Source organism: Nesoenas mayeri, assembly GCF_963082525.1.
Source record: "Nesoenas mayeri genome assembly, chromosome: 2".
Taxonomy (NCBI): Eukaryota; Metazoa; Chordata; class Aves; order Columbiformes; family Columbidae; genus Nesoenas; species Nesoenas mayeri.
The window spans coordinates 22,544,355-22,561,976 of record NC_137543.1 but is presented as its reverse complement, the minus strand read 5'-3'; the positions used below and the strand labels follow the sequence as shown (position 1 = coordinate 22,561,976).

The 17,622-nt window shown below is 39.5% G+C and overlaps 1 protein-coding gene across 1 annotated transcript; it reads right to left on the bottom strand.

Moving 5' to 3' along the window:
* Window positions 1–673: 673 nt before the first annotated feature.
* SLC25A32 (solute carrier family 25 member 32) lies at window positions 674–17,585 on the bottom strand. The gene is made up of 7 exons (XM_080340384.1): window positions 17,397–17,585; window positions 13,876–14,026; window positions 12,630–12,715; window positions 11,367–11,527; window positions 5,841–5,954; window positions 5,136–5,281; window positions 674–3,479 (listed from the first exon to the last, which is right to left on the bottom strand). Exons 1-7 carry the CDS (start codon window positions 17,563–17,565, stop codon window positions 3,344–3,346), a joined length of 963 nt encoding a protein of 320 aa, XP_080196510.1. The 5' UTR covers window positions 17,566–17,585; the 3' UTR covers window positions 674–3,343.
* Between the last annotated feature and the right edge of the window lie 37 nt (window positions 17,586–17,622).

The following is a 17,622-nucleotide window of genomic DNA, read 5'->3' as shown; positions in this document are numbered from 1 at the left end:
CTATAGAGCTGGATGCAAGTATTTGACTGAAAGGCACCAAACTCTTGCATCTGTAGTCTTTGTCTAGCCTTTTTTTGTACATTGCAGAGGCTTTTTATAATGATCATTTTAGAATACGAAACACAAGTTCATTAACTTTTTTAATTCCTTGTTTGATGTATGAAAATATACCACCACCATTTTAAGACTTAACTGTTAACTTTTTGTATCAAATAAATAAGACCTTTTACAAAAAAAATTCCAGGCTATTTTATTGATCATCAAATTGTTTAAGGTATTTTACATGGTGTTACGATACAGAGTTTTTAAAAATACTTCATAGAAAGTTCTAAGACAGTAAACTCAGGTCTTGCCTTTAGAAAACATATGTAACAGCTACTCCTGTAAACCTGACTACAGAATAGGATGCTCTGCTGTTAGAGTCTTAAGTATCTCAACAAACTCCCGGTGACTTAACTGTGACCTAGATGATGTGTAAGTGTTAAACACCTCATGAAAACAGACTATCTAAGCTCTCCTTCCTCTTTTTGCTCCTTGACAGACTGGATGTCAGTATAAACATTTGGTCTCCACTATTAGCACGCAGAAAATAAATAATTTTACAGTTACACAACTTCATTGCTCCAGTAAAATGATTGTCGTGGATTTAGCCTTTCAGATATATACCATCACTTTGGTGTTAATTAAAAGCTAGCTATATTAAATAGTTTGGAAGGTATAGAAATAAGGCAGGTTGAAATGCCTTGGTGTTCAAAAAGTGTTCAGGTGAAGTGAAAGAATGATGTTACAGCTCTTTGACCGCAGCCTCCAGACTGGACAAGTGACAACAGTGGCCGTGCCAGCACAGCACGAGCTTCAGCCTTGTAAGTATTTTCTTCCAAATGCAACAAATTATAAATATTTTTTAAAATTGTACAGATTCTAAAAGGAAACAATAGTCATGTTTATATTACAAAATCAATTTTACATTAATGAAATAAAAACAACAAACAACAAGAAAAAGCATGTACAACATGCAGAAATCTACACTCTTCTCATAAATTAAAAGGAAAAAATTACATCTCAGATAAGACATTTATTTCAGCCATTTAGTATTAAATATCAGCTTTTATTCTGAACAAGTTATAAGATTTCAGGCTTTCCCTGCTGCAAGCTTATGTGTGATATTGCTGCAAGCCAGCAAGTTATACTGCTGGTGTTTTGCCTCTGAAGAACTGTACTGTTTTTACTGGCTTGGACGATGGGTTTTAAGGGATCTGAACACAAACAAGTTACTATGAGCTAAGCTATGGTGCGACTTTACAGAATGTCAGTTAACGTACAGTGACTGCGTGCATGCTTGCAGCCTCTTTTCCATCTATCTTGGAGCGCGAGTAGACTGTTCTGGGCCTAGAGCACACTAATCCAGGGTAGTAAATGCACAACTTTTATTCCTTTCTTATGATTTATTGATATGTCTTCACAATATTTTTTGGACCGTGGGTGGCAAGAGTTAACTCAGTGTTCCATTGCATTCATCTTGTGTACTAGAAAACACACAAAACCAAGTAAACACCCTCCAAAGGCAGAAGAAGTCAGTAGCTGTTGGGGACCTGTACAGTAATTTGCATAGTAAACTTCAGCAAATTTGATCGTCAGCTAAATACGCATGGAAGCTTCCATAACAAAAACCAAAGCCACATGTCCTATTCAGATGAGATTACCAACTCTATCCACATAGGGGATGGGATCGTGGAGGAGAAAGTGTAAATTATTAATAAAGAATATACAAAATGTAGCATGTGGCAACAGTATCAACAGAAACAAGCAAGTGGATTGCTGAATTAAGATTCAAAATATTGAGCAGTTTCTTTAGTCTTCCAGATTTTAATGTAAAACTGAAACCAATTTGCTGATCTGTTAACATTTTATTTAAAAAGCCTTATTTCTGCTTTAGGTTAGCCTTCTGTTAAACAGGAAACTTCTCTAAGTGATTATTCAGGTGTTTTGCTGGATACTATTCTCTGCTCCTTATGAAACTGATTATTTCCCCCTAGCTGTTGAATGCTTGCTAACTTATGTCCTCCTTAGTTACGTGATACTTTCTAGATATTTAATACTTTCCTACTAAAAACAGAAAGCAGATGTTATGGCCAGTAATGTATTTTCTTAAAGAAGAACTAAACAAACCCAGACCTCCAAAAAGTACATATCCTTGACTGCGATTATTGGCATGCAAATGAACAAATTTACTGAGGTGTACTGTAATTTAGTTTATCGCTAAGTTAGCAATCAATATATTCTTACAGCCCTTTCCTCCTACATTAATAGATTTTTTTTTAATAAAGTCCTGTGCACAATATTTTTTAGACTGCTTATGGATTTTATTTTTTTCCAGAGAATATTATTGAAAGTAAGCATGCTCTTATTTGTTATCACAGTGGTTTGAAAATTGCTTCTCTCTGGGATTACTAGAAAAACCCCATGTTTTTAAAATGTAAGCCTACTTGCAAATATGCATTTACTTAGTAGTATTTGGTCAGATGTGTCAGTAATGGAGATAGAGTCTCATAGAGAGAGAGGGAGGGAGAGAGACAGAGACTGAGAGAGGGCCCGCAGGGAAGAGGGAGAAAATAAGTGGCCAGCAATGCACACAACATACACTTTGGTCTGGTCCTCAAAGCAAACCAAAACCCACAATGCAAGTCATTCCTGGTATGAGACAAGAACAGGGTTTCATCAGATTGGCAATTATTCAAACCCAAGAATCGACAGCTGTTTCACAAAACAATTTGAGTTTCCAAACTGCACCCCACTGAGGCAGCATTTTTGTGTTGGATGAGCAATGGAATTTGGAGCATTACATATCCTAAAATCTGACAAATAACACAGAGGTGAATTCCAAAGACACTGCTGTAAACAATTACATACTTTCTTCATAAGACTCAGATTTTAAAAAGTTTTGACAGCCCCCAGAGTTGCTTTTACATGAAGTTTTCCACTTCTGTACGGTAGAATCTGACCAATTGTTATCTTGAGACTTGTCAAAACAGATTAGTCTGATATTCCAGGCAGGCCAGGATGAGCTGAATTGCTGCACAGCTGCCTTCACCCAGTCACAGTGCTATTGTTTCACAGTTGCGGAGACATCTGGTGCAAGCAGACACAGCTGATTCAGAGGGAAGGCAGCAATGCAGGAACATTCAGCAGAAGAGATGCTGGCAGGGTTTAACTATCTCCAAGTTCTTTACTCAAAATACTAGATGAATTCAGAGTGTCAAAAAATACTGCTGAACTAAATCTCTCCCAGATCATAAATATAAAAAATAAATGATATATTCCTTATGAACACAAGCTCATACCTTTAATTATTTCCTTTTCTAAAACCAAGTAAAAAACCAGACACGTTTTCATAAACAACAAAGGTAATACAGCAGGCAGGAGTCACTCTGATCACATTGGGGATAATTCCTTTGTAAAATCCATGAATTCCTTCTTTCCTTTAAAGACACAGAAGAACATTTAGTTTTAATTACTGTCTTTCAATAGAAATCAGACATAAAGCCTGGCATTTTTCTTCTTGTGCTCTCACTAAGAGAAGTACTTCAGGTCAGAAATAACAATTTCAGAATTATTTCTTACTAGAGTGTTTAAAGAGCTGTAATATATCAAGTCTTCTCTTCTCTTGTAAACATACAAAGGTATTCTGTGGGTCAGTATTTAGCCTAGGGCTTGGGTGGTGGGTTTGGTTTTTTTTTTGTGGTTTGTTTTTGTTTGTTTGTTTTGTGTTTTTTTGTTTGGTTTAGTTTTGTATCATCTAAGTAGGAGGCAATTTACTATCTTTCTTCATGCAACAAGAACAGATTAAAATAACTTAAAATTTCTGTAGCCTGTTACAAAAAGCATTTATAGATTTAATCTCACTGAAGCCAGCAAGGCTGAAAGACTTGGTGGTTTTGGGTCATGTAACAGCAAGTCAGCTGAGGGTCAACGTACCTAAGGAAAGTCACCATTTATGTTCAGAGAAGTAAAGCACCTTTTCATTCTATGGGCCAATAAATGAGAATCTAACTTCTCCCACTTGGAATATTCATACTTGGAGTATTCATGTTAGAATTTTCCAAGACTTTTATTCTCAGCTCCCTGTTTTCCAGCCCTACAGTGGCCTACCTGGAGCACTGAGTACAGTTAACACAGGTCCTGGAGTGCGCTTGGCTGTGGTTTACACTACCCTCCCTAGGGCTCTAGTTGCATTTGTTTCCTAATGGGCACAGTAGTGGCCCCAGAATAGCTGTATACATTCACACTTTTATCAGAGCTAATAAGCCTTCCTATAGACTGCAGCACTGAAAAGCACAGCGCTGAGGGACCAGAGCAATTTTCATTTTGATGGTTGTACTGTCTCTTGAACCAGAGGTCCTGGAACAACACAGCCCCTTTCCCTCATTCCGGTGGCACCTCTTAATACCCCAGGAGTTAGTCGACCCAGGCATGGCTCTCTAGCAATATGCTGCAACCCAGAAATATTATCCAAAGGAAGCTTAATATTGGTTGCATACTGCTAAGGTGGCCAAGCTTACCAACTACAGAATTCTGTGTTAAAACTCTAATGTGCTTTCTGGAGCTGAGGGAAGAGGTTTGTGAGAAGATATGCACAGGTCTGAGGTAACAGTTCTCTGAAGGCCCCACAGGATGCTGGGACTAAACTACAAATGCAGCCAGGCCCCAGAGTAACCCAGGACATCAGTGTGAACAGCTCTGGCTAGCTCTCTTCCTCCTGCCAGGAATCTGGATTAGCCACAACCCCCAGCAGCACAACTCTCCTGTGTATGTGATGATCTAAAGTGGATCAAGTGAGACTTCACTGTTTAAGAGCCTCAAAACGGCCAACTCAATGTTATTTTTTAACCTGTGAGATTTGTTGGGGAAGAGAGGAAGGCAGCAGAACAGAAGCGCGCAGGCTAGCATTGACCCTCTCCTATCTCCTCCTTTGTCCTTAGATTATTGCTATTAGTGGCATCTTGCATAAAACAACTTTGTTCAGCTAACATTTTGTTTGCTCCAGGCTGCACTGGTTCTGCAAGTCAGCAGCATGGGAGTTCTGATTCTGTAAGACTCACTTTCGAAGATGTAAGCTTTTAATTTTGCATGCCTACCTCCATGTCCTGCCGATCACATCAAACACACCAGAATACGTATTATGCTGATCTTGAAGACGAGCTCGCACAACTTGATAGGGGTATGTTGCTGACACAGCAAATATTTTGGATACAGCTGCCATCAGTATGTATTCCACAGTGTTCTAAAAGCAACAAAAATTACCAGGCATGCCTTAAGTATAGTTTAAATTAGACAGTTTCCTAAAATCTTATTTGATTTTCCAATGTTGAACTAAAAAATACTCCAGATGTTTTCCTTTTGTAACACACACATTTAAAAAATGGCAACATTTATACAGTGCTACAGGCAATTAATTGTAAATTGTGTTGTGCCCTCTCATTCCTAACAAGTGAAACACTTTCAAAAGTAAGTGGCTTTGCCCAACTTGCACCTGACCAGTTTTCCATGTAAGTGATTAAGACTATCCCCACGGATTCTACAAGTACAACAAAAAAATCATTCTTCTCTCTAGAATCCTCAAAACACTTGCCAAAACAAGAAGTTGGTTTCCCTACAAGAAAACAGCACAAACTAGTTGTTTGTTTCTAAAAAGTGAAAAAGCATTATTTCCTTCTGTATATTCTACATTCCAATTAGTGTATCAATACTTTGTAAATGTGGCTGGTTTATGTCCTAGACAAATGGAATGAATTTCCACTTGTTCACATGCCACAACGCATTTTTCTCCTCAATGATCTTACCAGTTTTGTATCTGATACTCTGTTTCTATAATTGTTGTATCTCAGTTTCAAATCCTCATATGCCATGAACTGAAGTGCTCCATGTGAAGTACCAAACAGACCAGGCACAAATCCCTAAAAAAAAGGAATAAAACAAGGTTAAACAGCAACCCACAAGAACTACATAACTTGAAAGAGCTCAGCTGAGACACACATATGTTCACCATTACTTTACAAATTGTGACAGCAGACATTTACTGGGTGGTGTGACTCAAAGCCCATTCTGGGTTCCTATTCTTACTAGTAGGCATCACACAGAAGTGTAATAAATGTTACTTTTCTCCAAATGACCTACAGGGTAAAGACATCTAATGAGCGAGCAAGATAAAACAAGCGGCCTAGGGCCTCTACCTCACAGAGCGCAAGCAAAGCTGGTAACATGGATCAGATCGTGAGAACATAAATCAAACTACAGTCTTGCAAATGTGCTGCTCAGTGCCTGCCCCTTTCCAGGGACTGGCATTATGCTGTTTGGTCCCTACCTGAGTCTGGTAAGGCAACGACAGAAGCTGGTGTCACTTCAGTGAGGAGGGCTATCAAGAGCAGAGGTACAAAAAATGATTGTGATAAAGTCCTGGAGATAGGTATGTATGTGTGTGTGTGTATATGGACTTAGAGACGATCTACATTAAAGACTGTGTTCAGTTTTGGGCCCTTCACTACAAGAAAGACACTGAAGTACTAGAGAGAGTGTAGAGGAGGGTGACGAAGCTGGTGAGGGGCCTGGAGCACAAGTCTGATGAGGAGCAGCTGAGGGAACTGGGGCTGTTTAGCCTGGAGAAAAGGAGGCTGAGGGGAGACCTTATCGCTGTCTACAGCTACCTGAAAGGAGGTTGTAGCATGGAGAGGGTTGGTCTCTTCTCCCAGGTAGCAACTGCTAGGACAAGAAAAAATGGCCTCAAGTTGCACCAGGAGAGGCTCAAATTGGACATTAGGAAAAAATTCTTCACTGAAAGGGCTGTCAGGCATTGGAAAAGGCTGCCCAAAGAAGCGGTTGAGTCACCATCCCTGGAGGTGTTTAAAAGATTTATAGATGAGGTTCTTAGGGGCAAGGTTTAGGAGCAGTATTAGGTTATGGTTGGACTTGATGATCCTGAGGTTGTCTTCCAACCAAAATTATCCTATGATTCTATGAAATAAATCTAAGATTCAGATCAGTTTGAGTGCATTCCTCACACTGCTCAGAGCATATCCCAAGGCAGCCCAGCAGAGGTGGCCAAAGGTGAAACAAAGCAGACTGGGAAATGGTACCCATTTATAAAAGAAGCAGTAATGGACAGTAAGAGTATAATATGAAAACATATAGAAACCTTTTCCTTCAAAAAAGTTGAAGTGAAGGGGAAGACAGGTGTTTTCTGAAGTGTCTCAACAAGAAAGAGAAGGCAGGAACTCCTTCAGAAGCAGGAATAGCTCAGTTGAAAATGAGCTGACAGCTGCATGGGTTCTGAGAAGCACTAATTCTCTTTTTGAAGAGTTGGTCACTTACACTGGAAAAATACAAATAAATGGAGAATTAATCTTGGCCAGAAATTACTTAAAGGAGACGAATGCTTGCTGAAAACTGTTGCAAAGGGACAATTATTATGGAGCAAGTGATCAAAATGTGGGTAAAAGTATTCGAACAGTTTTATCTTATTTCCCATGATCCATTCAGGTAAAATAGAGAAATTAAAAGATGTGTCAAGACATAAAACTCTGTATTGGACTAAATCGGAAGCCCAGAATGTTGAATAAAGACCTATCAATATACTGCTAAGACCCTGAAGAAGGAGAAGAAAAAGAGAAGGGACCCTGGTAGAAGTACTTTGGAATGTCTATTTTAACAGGAAAAAACCCAATGAATTACTTCATGAACTCCTAACTTGCAGAAAAAAAACCGAAACAACTAAACAGCAGGCATAAAATTTGCACAGAGCTTCTACCACCTCAGAAATCAGCTCTCTAGATGCTATAGATTCCTTAAGTTTAGGATAGCACAGTAATAGAGCAAGTGATTTTTAGGATCTTTTTGATAAATGAGGATGAATTTCTTCTCCTGTGAGAAAAGAATGGTCATGAACTAATTATCAGTGACCATGAACTGATGAAATGCACTAAGGGCTAGCTAAAGTCCCAGAAAAAACACTTTCCCAAATGAGAACAAGTAGAATTAAACCAAACATCTATACAGAGTCATAGAATTTTGTGAAGTTTGAAGCCACAGGGCAACAACACAGGCAAAAGGACAACTCAGAAATCCTGGATCAGAAAAGAAAAATAACCAGTAATATAAAAACTGAAGAGAAGGAATAGAAGAAAAAAAAATTGAAAATATCAAAGAAAAAATGTTCTGGGTTAGCAGAACAAGGAATGGTATGAAATTTATGTATAATGATGGCAGGGAAAATCTTCACAAACATTTGCTCATGATTAAACAGTAAGAGTGTTAAAAGAGGAAATAACTGCTCTCTGCTTGGAGAGAATTAGAATTACATTTTCATATCACAGGAGAATGAAGTAATATTTTCCCCACTAACAAAAGAAGAATGTTAAACAACATTTAAGAGTGCTGAACTCTTAAATTTAAGCCAGCAGATTTGGATAACTTGCACCCAAGAGTCCTATAGCATCTAGGGATGACACTATACTTGCTAAAGGAGTACCAGCATGCTCTAAGTCTTCTGCTGATGGAGAAAGCTTCCAAAGACTGAAGGACTTCTAATGTTGCACTAATATTAAAAAATGCAAAAGGGACTGAAGCAACTGTTGGCCAGTGCACCTCAGTAAAATAAGAGCTGACTCAGGCTTCCACTGATCATACAAAACAATATGTACTTATGGAAAAATGTTTCAAAGCAAAACTGATTTCTTCACAGTAATGAAATAACTTGGCAGAGGAAGTTTTTGAAAGATATTCCTACTCTATTTTCTTATTCTTACAACTTTGCACAAGAATCTTTTCTTGCTCAAGATTTGATAGAATGTTATATTTATTTTTTATCTACAATATGGCTGTGAAGACCAATGTTAAAATCATTTCACTCTATGAACTGTTTGGGTTTTTTTAATTTAATATTCAATTCTATCTTTAGAAAATATTTGCCATGAGGGCCTGACAGGATCAATGGTTGTTTAAAAATGTCTTGTTTGAATTATTTTTGAAGGATTAGAATAATAGACAGAATTAAATATATAATTAGAAATGGAAATGGTAAAGCATATAATCCTGAACAGCAGACAATGGGAAAAAATTGTATTTTAAAGTTAGCTTAAACAGCTGTTAAGTGCCAAAGATCCAGGACAAGAGAAAAATACCTGTTGGCTAGTGTTTCAAAGGTTGCCCATCACAACGAAGACAGGCAGATGTGTACAATGGAAAGCCTGTGCTTCTTAGTAAAGAAGGGAATTACAGTTAATTTGGTGATGTGGTACTCACGTCACTGCCTGAAGTGTTTGAAAGCTCATGACAGAGCAGCCTCTGCTACACTTCGAAACAATGCAGCAGATTCCTCTTGTAATCTGTTTAGCATTGTCTTCATTTGGATTCTCAGTGTGCAAAGACTAGTAGTATCAGCGTCCTGCTCTGACAACCTGTGCAGAAAAACACTGGAAGTATGTTGTTGTCTCCCTACGCATCTTCAGTCCATCATGATGAAAAATGACACCATCTTTTATGTGCAATTTACTTATACCTCTGTCTCTCTGTAGAACCTGGGACTAAACTGAAGTCAAGATGGGCAAAGCTCAGTGGATGTTGCTATATACAAGTACGAAGACATAACAAACGATACCCAACAGAGCTAATAAAGACAGCTTTGATCTCTGCTAGAAAGATCAGATGCATCCTGACATTACTAGCCTTGTGCCCCAAAGGACTGGAAGAAATTGCTTGGACCACTAACAGCATCTTGTGCAGCAGAGAGAAAGACATGGAATTGCTTAGACAGAAATACCATTCTTTAGAAGATTAATCTCAAAATTAATCAGAAAGAAACTACTTCCAGATTTTGTTTCCAACTTGTGGTGGTATTCTCTAAGATGCCCTTATTTGCCATAAGGAACTCTATCTGAAATTAAGATTGTGAGGAAAAATAAGACATTCATATGCACTACAGCTCCTGCAACCCATGGCAATTAACAAACTTTAGCTGTCAAATTTCAAATAAAGCAAGAAAAAGAAAAAATGAGAACTCTCTCAAAACCAGAAAATGGAGGAAGGATGAAGTATGGTCAAGTCAAAGAGCCACCTGATGAGGTGTCTTTTTCCCCAGTATAGAGAAGGTTGAGAAAATCCTGACGTCAAATGAAAGTTGCTCAGTGTGCATAGTTATGTAGGTCACTCAGGACCTATTTAGGTCACCTTCTTTGCAGACTTAAGCAAGTAATTTGCACTTTGAAAGGAAGTAGCTGGTTTAGTTCCCCACTTACAGATTAACACTACAAAGAAGTGTCTAGTGCCAAAGGCAACACATCTTACATACATTAATAATCTGAAAAGTAACTCAATGGAAGGATATTTTAAACCCTAACAGATGCAAGAAATTAGAACTTATCTACGTGGAACAGAGCAGATATCCAGGCAGGCAAGTCAGAAATCCTGACAATTCCAATTTAGGAATAAGTAAGATGCCTTGTCCCTGGTGTCACAATTTGGCGTTCACCAGTATGTGGCAAACTAGTCTTTCGGCATAGGAAGGATTATACTTTTCACTGCAAATAAAAAGTTAATGTCCAGTAATCAGGTCAATCCCTAAGAGACAGTGTTCTTGTTCTAAAGCATTACTTGCAGAAGAAGAGCCAGACTGAATTAAAATAGGCTTCTTCACACCTTCCAGGCACTGATGAACACATCTTGATGTCATGGCCTGAAGGAAGGAGGAGGCAAAAAGTGCAAATCCAGTTGCCATCTGTTTCCCTAAATTAAAGGGAATAAAAACCCCACACATATGCAGACCATATTTAGAAGTCTGCAAATTTTATGGATCTAGAGATGACAGATTACAGACCTCAATAACTAGAGGGCAAATGAGCAGTTGTGAAACCGTCCATTGTGGAAGAAAAAATTAGTAACTACTTGAGCCATATGTTATGTTCCACAAGATGTCAAAAAGACAGAGATAAGGGATGAAATGGAAGAAAGCACTAGCAGCAAGATAGATTACACTATTGCTGCCCTCCTTATCCAAATTCTAATTATAGGAAGACTCCAAAAGAATAAAAAAGCAGCTTGTAGTTTACTTTCATTTCACCATTGTCACCCAATAGAAGGCCTAGTCACAAAACTTAACACTCTGTTCCTTCAGTGTCTTCCTACATTTCAGCAGTATAATAGTTCTTCTTCTTTTTGCTGCAGCTCTTTAGTGCGAATGAAGACTCACAGAATAAAGGCAAGTGAGCTAATACAAAAAAATGACTTGCTTTTTTTTTTTTGTAGATGAGTATTTACAAGCCCCACCATGCTACTAAGTGGTGCCAGCCCATCCTGGAATTTTTCTTAAACTTTATTACCTTATATAAGCCACGTATGCCCTCCGTCTTGTATATCTTTCTAAGAGCATCAAACATTCCTCTGTATTGGCGCTTTGATGGATCAACACCAGCATTATACTGTAGCACAAGTCGTGTCTTCGTTACCCATATTGGGTTCGTAATACAGAGAGTCATGGCTCCTGAGAACAGATGGAAGTTAGATTGATTGTTATGCCAACTCCAAAGCTAGTCCCAGTTTGCTCAGTCCAGTGTAACACAGGCTTCTACAATGACAAAACTACTTATCCTACAAGAGTACTCATATTACTTAAAGCAGGTGAAGCATATGCCCACCCATCATTCTCCCTCTGCCTTCAAAGCTCACAGCCATGTCCAAACCACTGCCGCTGAGAGTACTTCTATAAAGCACATGACTTTTTGCATATTCTTAGTATGCACTTTTTTTGCCTCACCTTTCCACAGTCAGTACTGTAATCTGTAGTAGATAGGAAACATATATAATTTCCTAACATACTCCTGATTATCTGAGTTATTTTTGGGGTACACAACTGTTTAATGGACACCTCAGTCATAAGAAATATGCTTAATCATCTTGACAGGTTAATAGAAGCAGCCTGCTGTAGCTTTATAGGTTATTGAAAACTCAGCTGTAAAATAACCCACTATTATTTTTCACATCAAAGAGTATGTCTTATATTTCAACGTTAAATGAATGTTCCAACAGCTAATAAAAAGACTTCTCAATTGCCTAGATTAAATACAACACCGCAGAATGTACAAGAACATATGTTAGAAACAAGGTATTACAAGTCTCACTGACAGAAGTTGTATTTTTATTTTGTATCTTTAATTTACAAGAAAACTTTGACCATAGATAAAAATTTTCAAAGACCAATGACCAATTCACTTATTATATTTACTTCAATAAGCCTTCTCCTTTCCAGGTCTATGAGTTAAACATTTTATGAGTTAACAAGCCGATAGCAGCAGATTCATAGTTATATTTTGGGACTCAATATAGTAGTTAATAAGGAAAATGCTTATACATTATTAAAACAAAGTCAGAAGGTATTTTGACAACTGCTACTTCTAAGCAAAACTGGAAAGATCACAGTGACCCAACTATCCACCTTAGACGTGATTAATTTATTTACAGACAATAAATGATTGTATTTGGACTTGAACACTTACACTTGCCACCTGTAAGAAAAAGCAGCACTGACACAGGAGCAGCATATGGAAAGGCTAGGGGCAAACAATTTTCTTTGCATTCAAACTCACCAGCCTCTGCAGCTGACACTAGGTGTTCAGTTGCACTGAGGGTTTCCAGCTTCCCCTCCTTCTTGTAAGCTTTGATGGCATTGTAACTGGAAAACATACAACATATTTTGGTAAAGGTGAAAACAAACATACATTACTAAAAAAAGGCCCAAATAAGTCTTAAGATTACAGAAAACATTAGGTAGTACACAACTTTTGAAACATATTTAATCAAACTATCTTTGTTTAGCTGATTTATTGATCTCTGAGCAGGTAGCTCTTTAAAGTGAACTATGGCAATACATATTTGAATTGAAAAAGTATTACCGCCTTGAAGCAGCTATCTGATTTCAAGAATTAACTTCTAAGACAAAAACTATTAGATTGCCTTCTTTTTATTGAGAGTACCAGTGACAAGTATCTATCTTCTAGCTCAGAAATATACTGAACTTTCTTCTCTTGATCCAGTTTCCAGTCTTTGCAGATTGAGAAACTGTCAACAGGAGCTGAAATGTCAATAGGAACCTATAGCAAAGCTTGAGGACTGAGGTCCAACAATAACAGAGTCTAGACAACTGACAGGTGAGGTTTGCATATGCATACCAACTAACTCTTCCCTAACGTATTCAATTAATAGTGATCAGCAGTAAATCAGGTCACAGTTACACAGCTAATAAAGTAGAAAAGATTGAGTATTGAAAACCAGGTTTTATTAGCAAAGCCCATCAACTCGTGAAAACAATTAAAGAACTGACTGTCACTATTAAAAATCAGAATCATAGAATACCAGGTTGGAAGGGACCAGAGGGATCCACTGGTCAAACCTTTCTTGGCAAAAGCACAGTCTAGACAAGATGGCCAAGCACCTTGCCCAGCTGTTAAACATTCAGCTTTAGCAGAAAACTTTATCGTGTTCTTTAATTCTTAACACATCAGTTTAGGTTTTTATTTTTTTGTGAGGTTTTAAGCACAGAGTATTGGCACTTTCAGAGGATTCTTCATGAATGATGTCACCATCTCTCAAGTTTCTTATTATTTTTCAGCATCAAGGGAATGCACTGTACTTGACAAAGTAACAGGTCTCTGACTCAACTTGCTTAAATTCAAAAACAGTAAACCACAATATAAAGGGTAACAGACCTGGACTTACTAAAAGAACCACAAGTTTATTAGCCACTTCGTACATTTTTATACCCCCCAAAGAAGATGCAGTGTATATCTGAACATCACATTACACACAATACGACACATTTTACCTTCTACTTACAAGAAAAAGTAAAGTCCCCAGGAAGCCCCTGCTCCCAACATGTTTGGAGTTACCCCTTGATATAGGCCTCGTAGCCCTTCATGCTTCCAGACAGTGGTCATACAGTGGAGAATCCCATTATATTTTGGACGCAGTTCCAATCCATCGCTCACTATGGAAGAAAGAAATTAAACTGAAAAACATTTCAGGAAGCATGAAGTTTGGCTGTGTAAAAGCCACCACAGAAGTACATAGCCTCCAAAGCAAGCTGCAAACAAACCTGAAACCTAACTGATCAACTGTGTTTTGAAAGTATGAAAGAGTTGGGGTTTACAGCTTCATAAGTATAGAGGTAAAGAACATTAAGAAAAAAAAAAAAGGGGGAAAAACTAACAAAAAAAGAGAAAAATAACTTTTAAGTCCTGCAAAAATAAAGTTCCCATCAATCTGACAAGGCTAACTAACTTCACTGCTACACATTTTTAGTGAGTAGCAGCTTTGAATTGAAGATTTTGTCTCTTTTTTAGCACAACAGCTATTTTGCATCATATTTCAACTGAGACATGTGGGGTCTTTGACAACACATTTCTGTAAGGAGTTTAGACAAGCCCCAAGTAGCAACTCTTCCTCTTTAAACTGTTCTTCTAAGATCTGAGTATTTTCAATGGGTCATGTCTTACTGATTCCAAAGTCAGTTTTTAGCAAACACTCAAAGTTATTTCCATCAAAAATTCCTGTGTTCTCCTTCCATTCTCATTGAACGGATTTCCAGTGAAACACCAAATGTTTTCCCACCCAATAACCAAACAGCTTATTTTCTAAATATTCAGAAAAGATCACTGTCAAAAAGATTAAAAAATGCAAGTTTTTGTTTGAAAGATTTCATTCAGAACACAGATATTCATGCAGATTACAGTGGTAACTACTATTGCTCCTACCGTAACAGCAAGAATGGAAGTTGGTTACTGATCACACACATGACGTAGCACATGGTGAGATGAAAAGACGTAACAGACACAAGCTGGCACAGAGAGAATTCTGACCAGAGCCTTTTCTCCATCAGAGTGGTCAATTACTGGAAAAAGTTGCCTGAAAAGGCATCTTTGGAGCTACTTGGAACTCCAGCAGATGAGACCCTGAGCAATCTAATCTAAGCAGAGGGTGAACTCCATAGATCTCTTCTGAACTAAATTAGTCTAAGATGCCAGCATAGCAGCAGCTTTCATTCTTAATGTAGACACACAGCTAGATTGCAGTTTTACTGAAAATTAATCTTAAAGTTTTAAAGTCAGCATAGTTTATGTGTACCCACCAAGATTAGCCCTGGTAATCACGAATTTCAGATGTTTTCTGTTCAGTGCCACAATTATTATTGATTCTCCTTTGTGTACAGTACTACATGTCATGACTTTGGGACTCAAGACAAAATGCTTCTTCTGAGCACATTGTCACAAAGCCTCAACACCTTGACAATCACTCAAAACTTGAATACAAATTAAATGCCTCTCTTCTACCTACTGAATGAGCATTGTGAGACCTTTCTGAATCTACCATGCTGCCATTGAATAAGGTTTTAAAACATATTAAAGAATGTGGGAAATAAGACATATGAACATAAGTCTGTCTGCCAAGGATGCTGCTGAGAATCTTCACAACATCAATTTCTGATCTCAGCCCTTATTTCCTGGTTGAAGAGAAATCATTCTTTTCCATCCAGGCAAGCATGTGAAATTATCCTTCTTTCTCTGTACAGCCTGGAGATAAGGCAGAATAAGTTTAACATTGGAGTACTAGCGAAGAACTTAGGTATTGTTCAAAAACATGCTAGTGTGGCCTCAAACAATGGAAAGGGCTGTTAACCACACTCATATGGAGCAAGGAGGAAGAGTCTACATCCTTAAATGACATCTAAACTCAGTGCATATCAGTACATTATTTTCTCCTGTGGCAAAAGGTGTATTTTGCAGGTATCAAAAACCAACACATGAGCTATTCTGTTAAAAGATGGGGATCAGATCACAATGACTCAGAAAAAACTTGTAAAAAAAGCCATGAATGTTGGTGAGTCCAACCAGAACCTAACAGATGGAAATTGGGAAGAAAACTGAAACCATCATACAGAATCATAGAGTAATTTAGCCTGGTAGTCGCCTCCAGAAGTCATCAAACCCAATCTCCGGCTCAAAAGCTCTAATTAGATGAGGTTACACAGGGACATATTCATTTGGTTCCTGAACATTTCCGAGGCTGAAGAGATTACAGCCTCTCTGGGTAACCTCTTCCAGTATTTGACCACTCTCATGGTAAAAATTCTTCTTCCTAATAAATAACTTGTGTGTGTTCCCTCTTGCCCTACAACTATTCACCTTCTTTGTGTTCTCCAGTCCCATAGTCACAGACTGCAATAATATCCCCCCAGCCTTCTGTTCCTGAGGCTAAACCGATCCTGCTCTGTCAGCCTGTCCTCCCATGTCACATGCTCCAGCTCTTTCACCAGTCTGGTGGCCTCCACTGGAATCACACCAGTACGTCAATGTCTTCCTCGGTCTGGGGAGACCCAAACTAGATACAATACCTCAGATGTGGTCTTAAAAGCGCCACAAAGAGAGAAAGGAGCACTTCTCTCAGCTATGCTCTTCACAGCACAGCCTAGGATGTGCCCACGTGAGAATACATAATAAAATCCAACTTCACATATAGCCTGCTGGGAAGTGAAATGCTTTAAATTTTGAAAAAACTTCTCTGTGAGAGCTCACTGGTTTTGGTACCTTGAACACCCATGCATCCATTTAAAATAACAATCCAAAGATAACAGCAAAATGTTTCAAATTCGATAAAAGAAAACATGATAAAAAGGCAACATTTTTCTCATATTAACAGTAAAATCAATAGGGAGAAGCTGACATGCTCTGCTCTGGAAAAACAAAGTTAGAGTTCTCTGCAAAACAGTGCCACTACTGTTAATAATCAAGTTTATCATAAAACTCTCGTTACGCTTCGAGTGCTTAAAATCTTTGGCACCAAGGTGAACTTTGTACACTGGCTTGCGGCAATCCGACTGTTAAAACCAGGCAATCTTGCTGTGTCCTGTGGCACTGGTGGTCATGGAATAGAGGGGAAAGCCTGGTAGGCTCTCTGTTTCACCTGAGAACAGCCCGAGGCACATGGCACACTGTATAGACCCTAGAAATGACAGGGAGCTCATGCTTTGGGACAGATGGCAAAAGCGCACGAGGCCGTCCCTTTCGGGCCGTTCGTTCCAGCAGCGCCAGGGGCCGAGTCCCGGCACATGGCCCGGGGCAGACCCGCGCAGGTCCGCCGGGCTGCGCTCTCCTCAGGTGAGCGCCGCCGGGGCTCTGGCTGGAACGGGGGAGCTGCGCCAGGGCCGTGCCGGGCAGCACAACGCTCGCTGTCCGCGCAGCCGCAAGCCGGGGCAGGGGGACGGGCTCGGGGGCTTCCCCTGGCGGCGCACACCCCGCCCCGGCCCCGCGGGGCCCTCCGGGAGCCAGCAGAGCCCGCGGCCCGGCCCGGCCCGGCCTCACCTGCGAAGCGGATCTTGACCAGGTCGAGCGGGTGCAGCACCAGGGTGGACACGACGCCGCCGCTCAGCCCGGCGGCCAGGTTCTCCAGCTGCACGTGCCGCAGCACGGACCGCGCGCGCGACGCCGGCGCCTCCACGGCGCACGCGGGCCCCGGGGCGCTCATCGTCATCGACACCGGCGGCGGCGCGCGGGCCGGCGGGGGGCGGGGCTGACAGCCGGGCCCGGC

Bases quoted from the DNA above. Each gene is read 5' to 3' on its own strand.
- SLC25A32 (XM_080340384.1), bottom strand. From the start codon at position 17,565: ATGACGATGAGCGCCCCGGGGCCCGCGTGCGCCGTGGAGGCGCCGGCG. The intron at 12,716-13,875 runs GTAAGTAGAAGG...TATGTTTTCCAG, and splicing joins TGGGGACTTTACTTTTTCTT to TTACAATGCCATCAAAGCTT. The intron at 11,528-12,629 runs GTGAGTTTGAAT...ATCTGTTCTCAG, and splicing joins AGTGTCAGCTGCAGAGGCTG to GAGCCATGACTCTCTGTATT.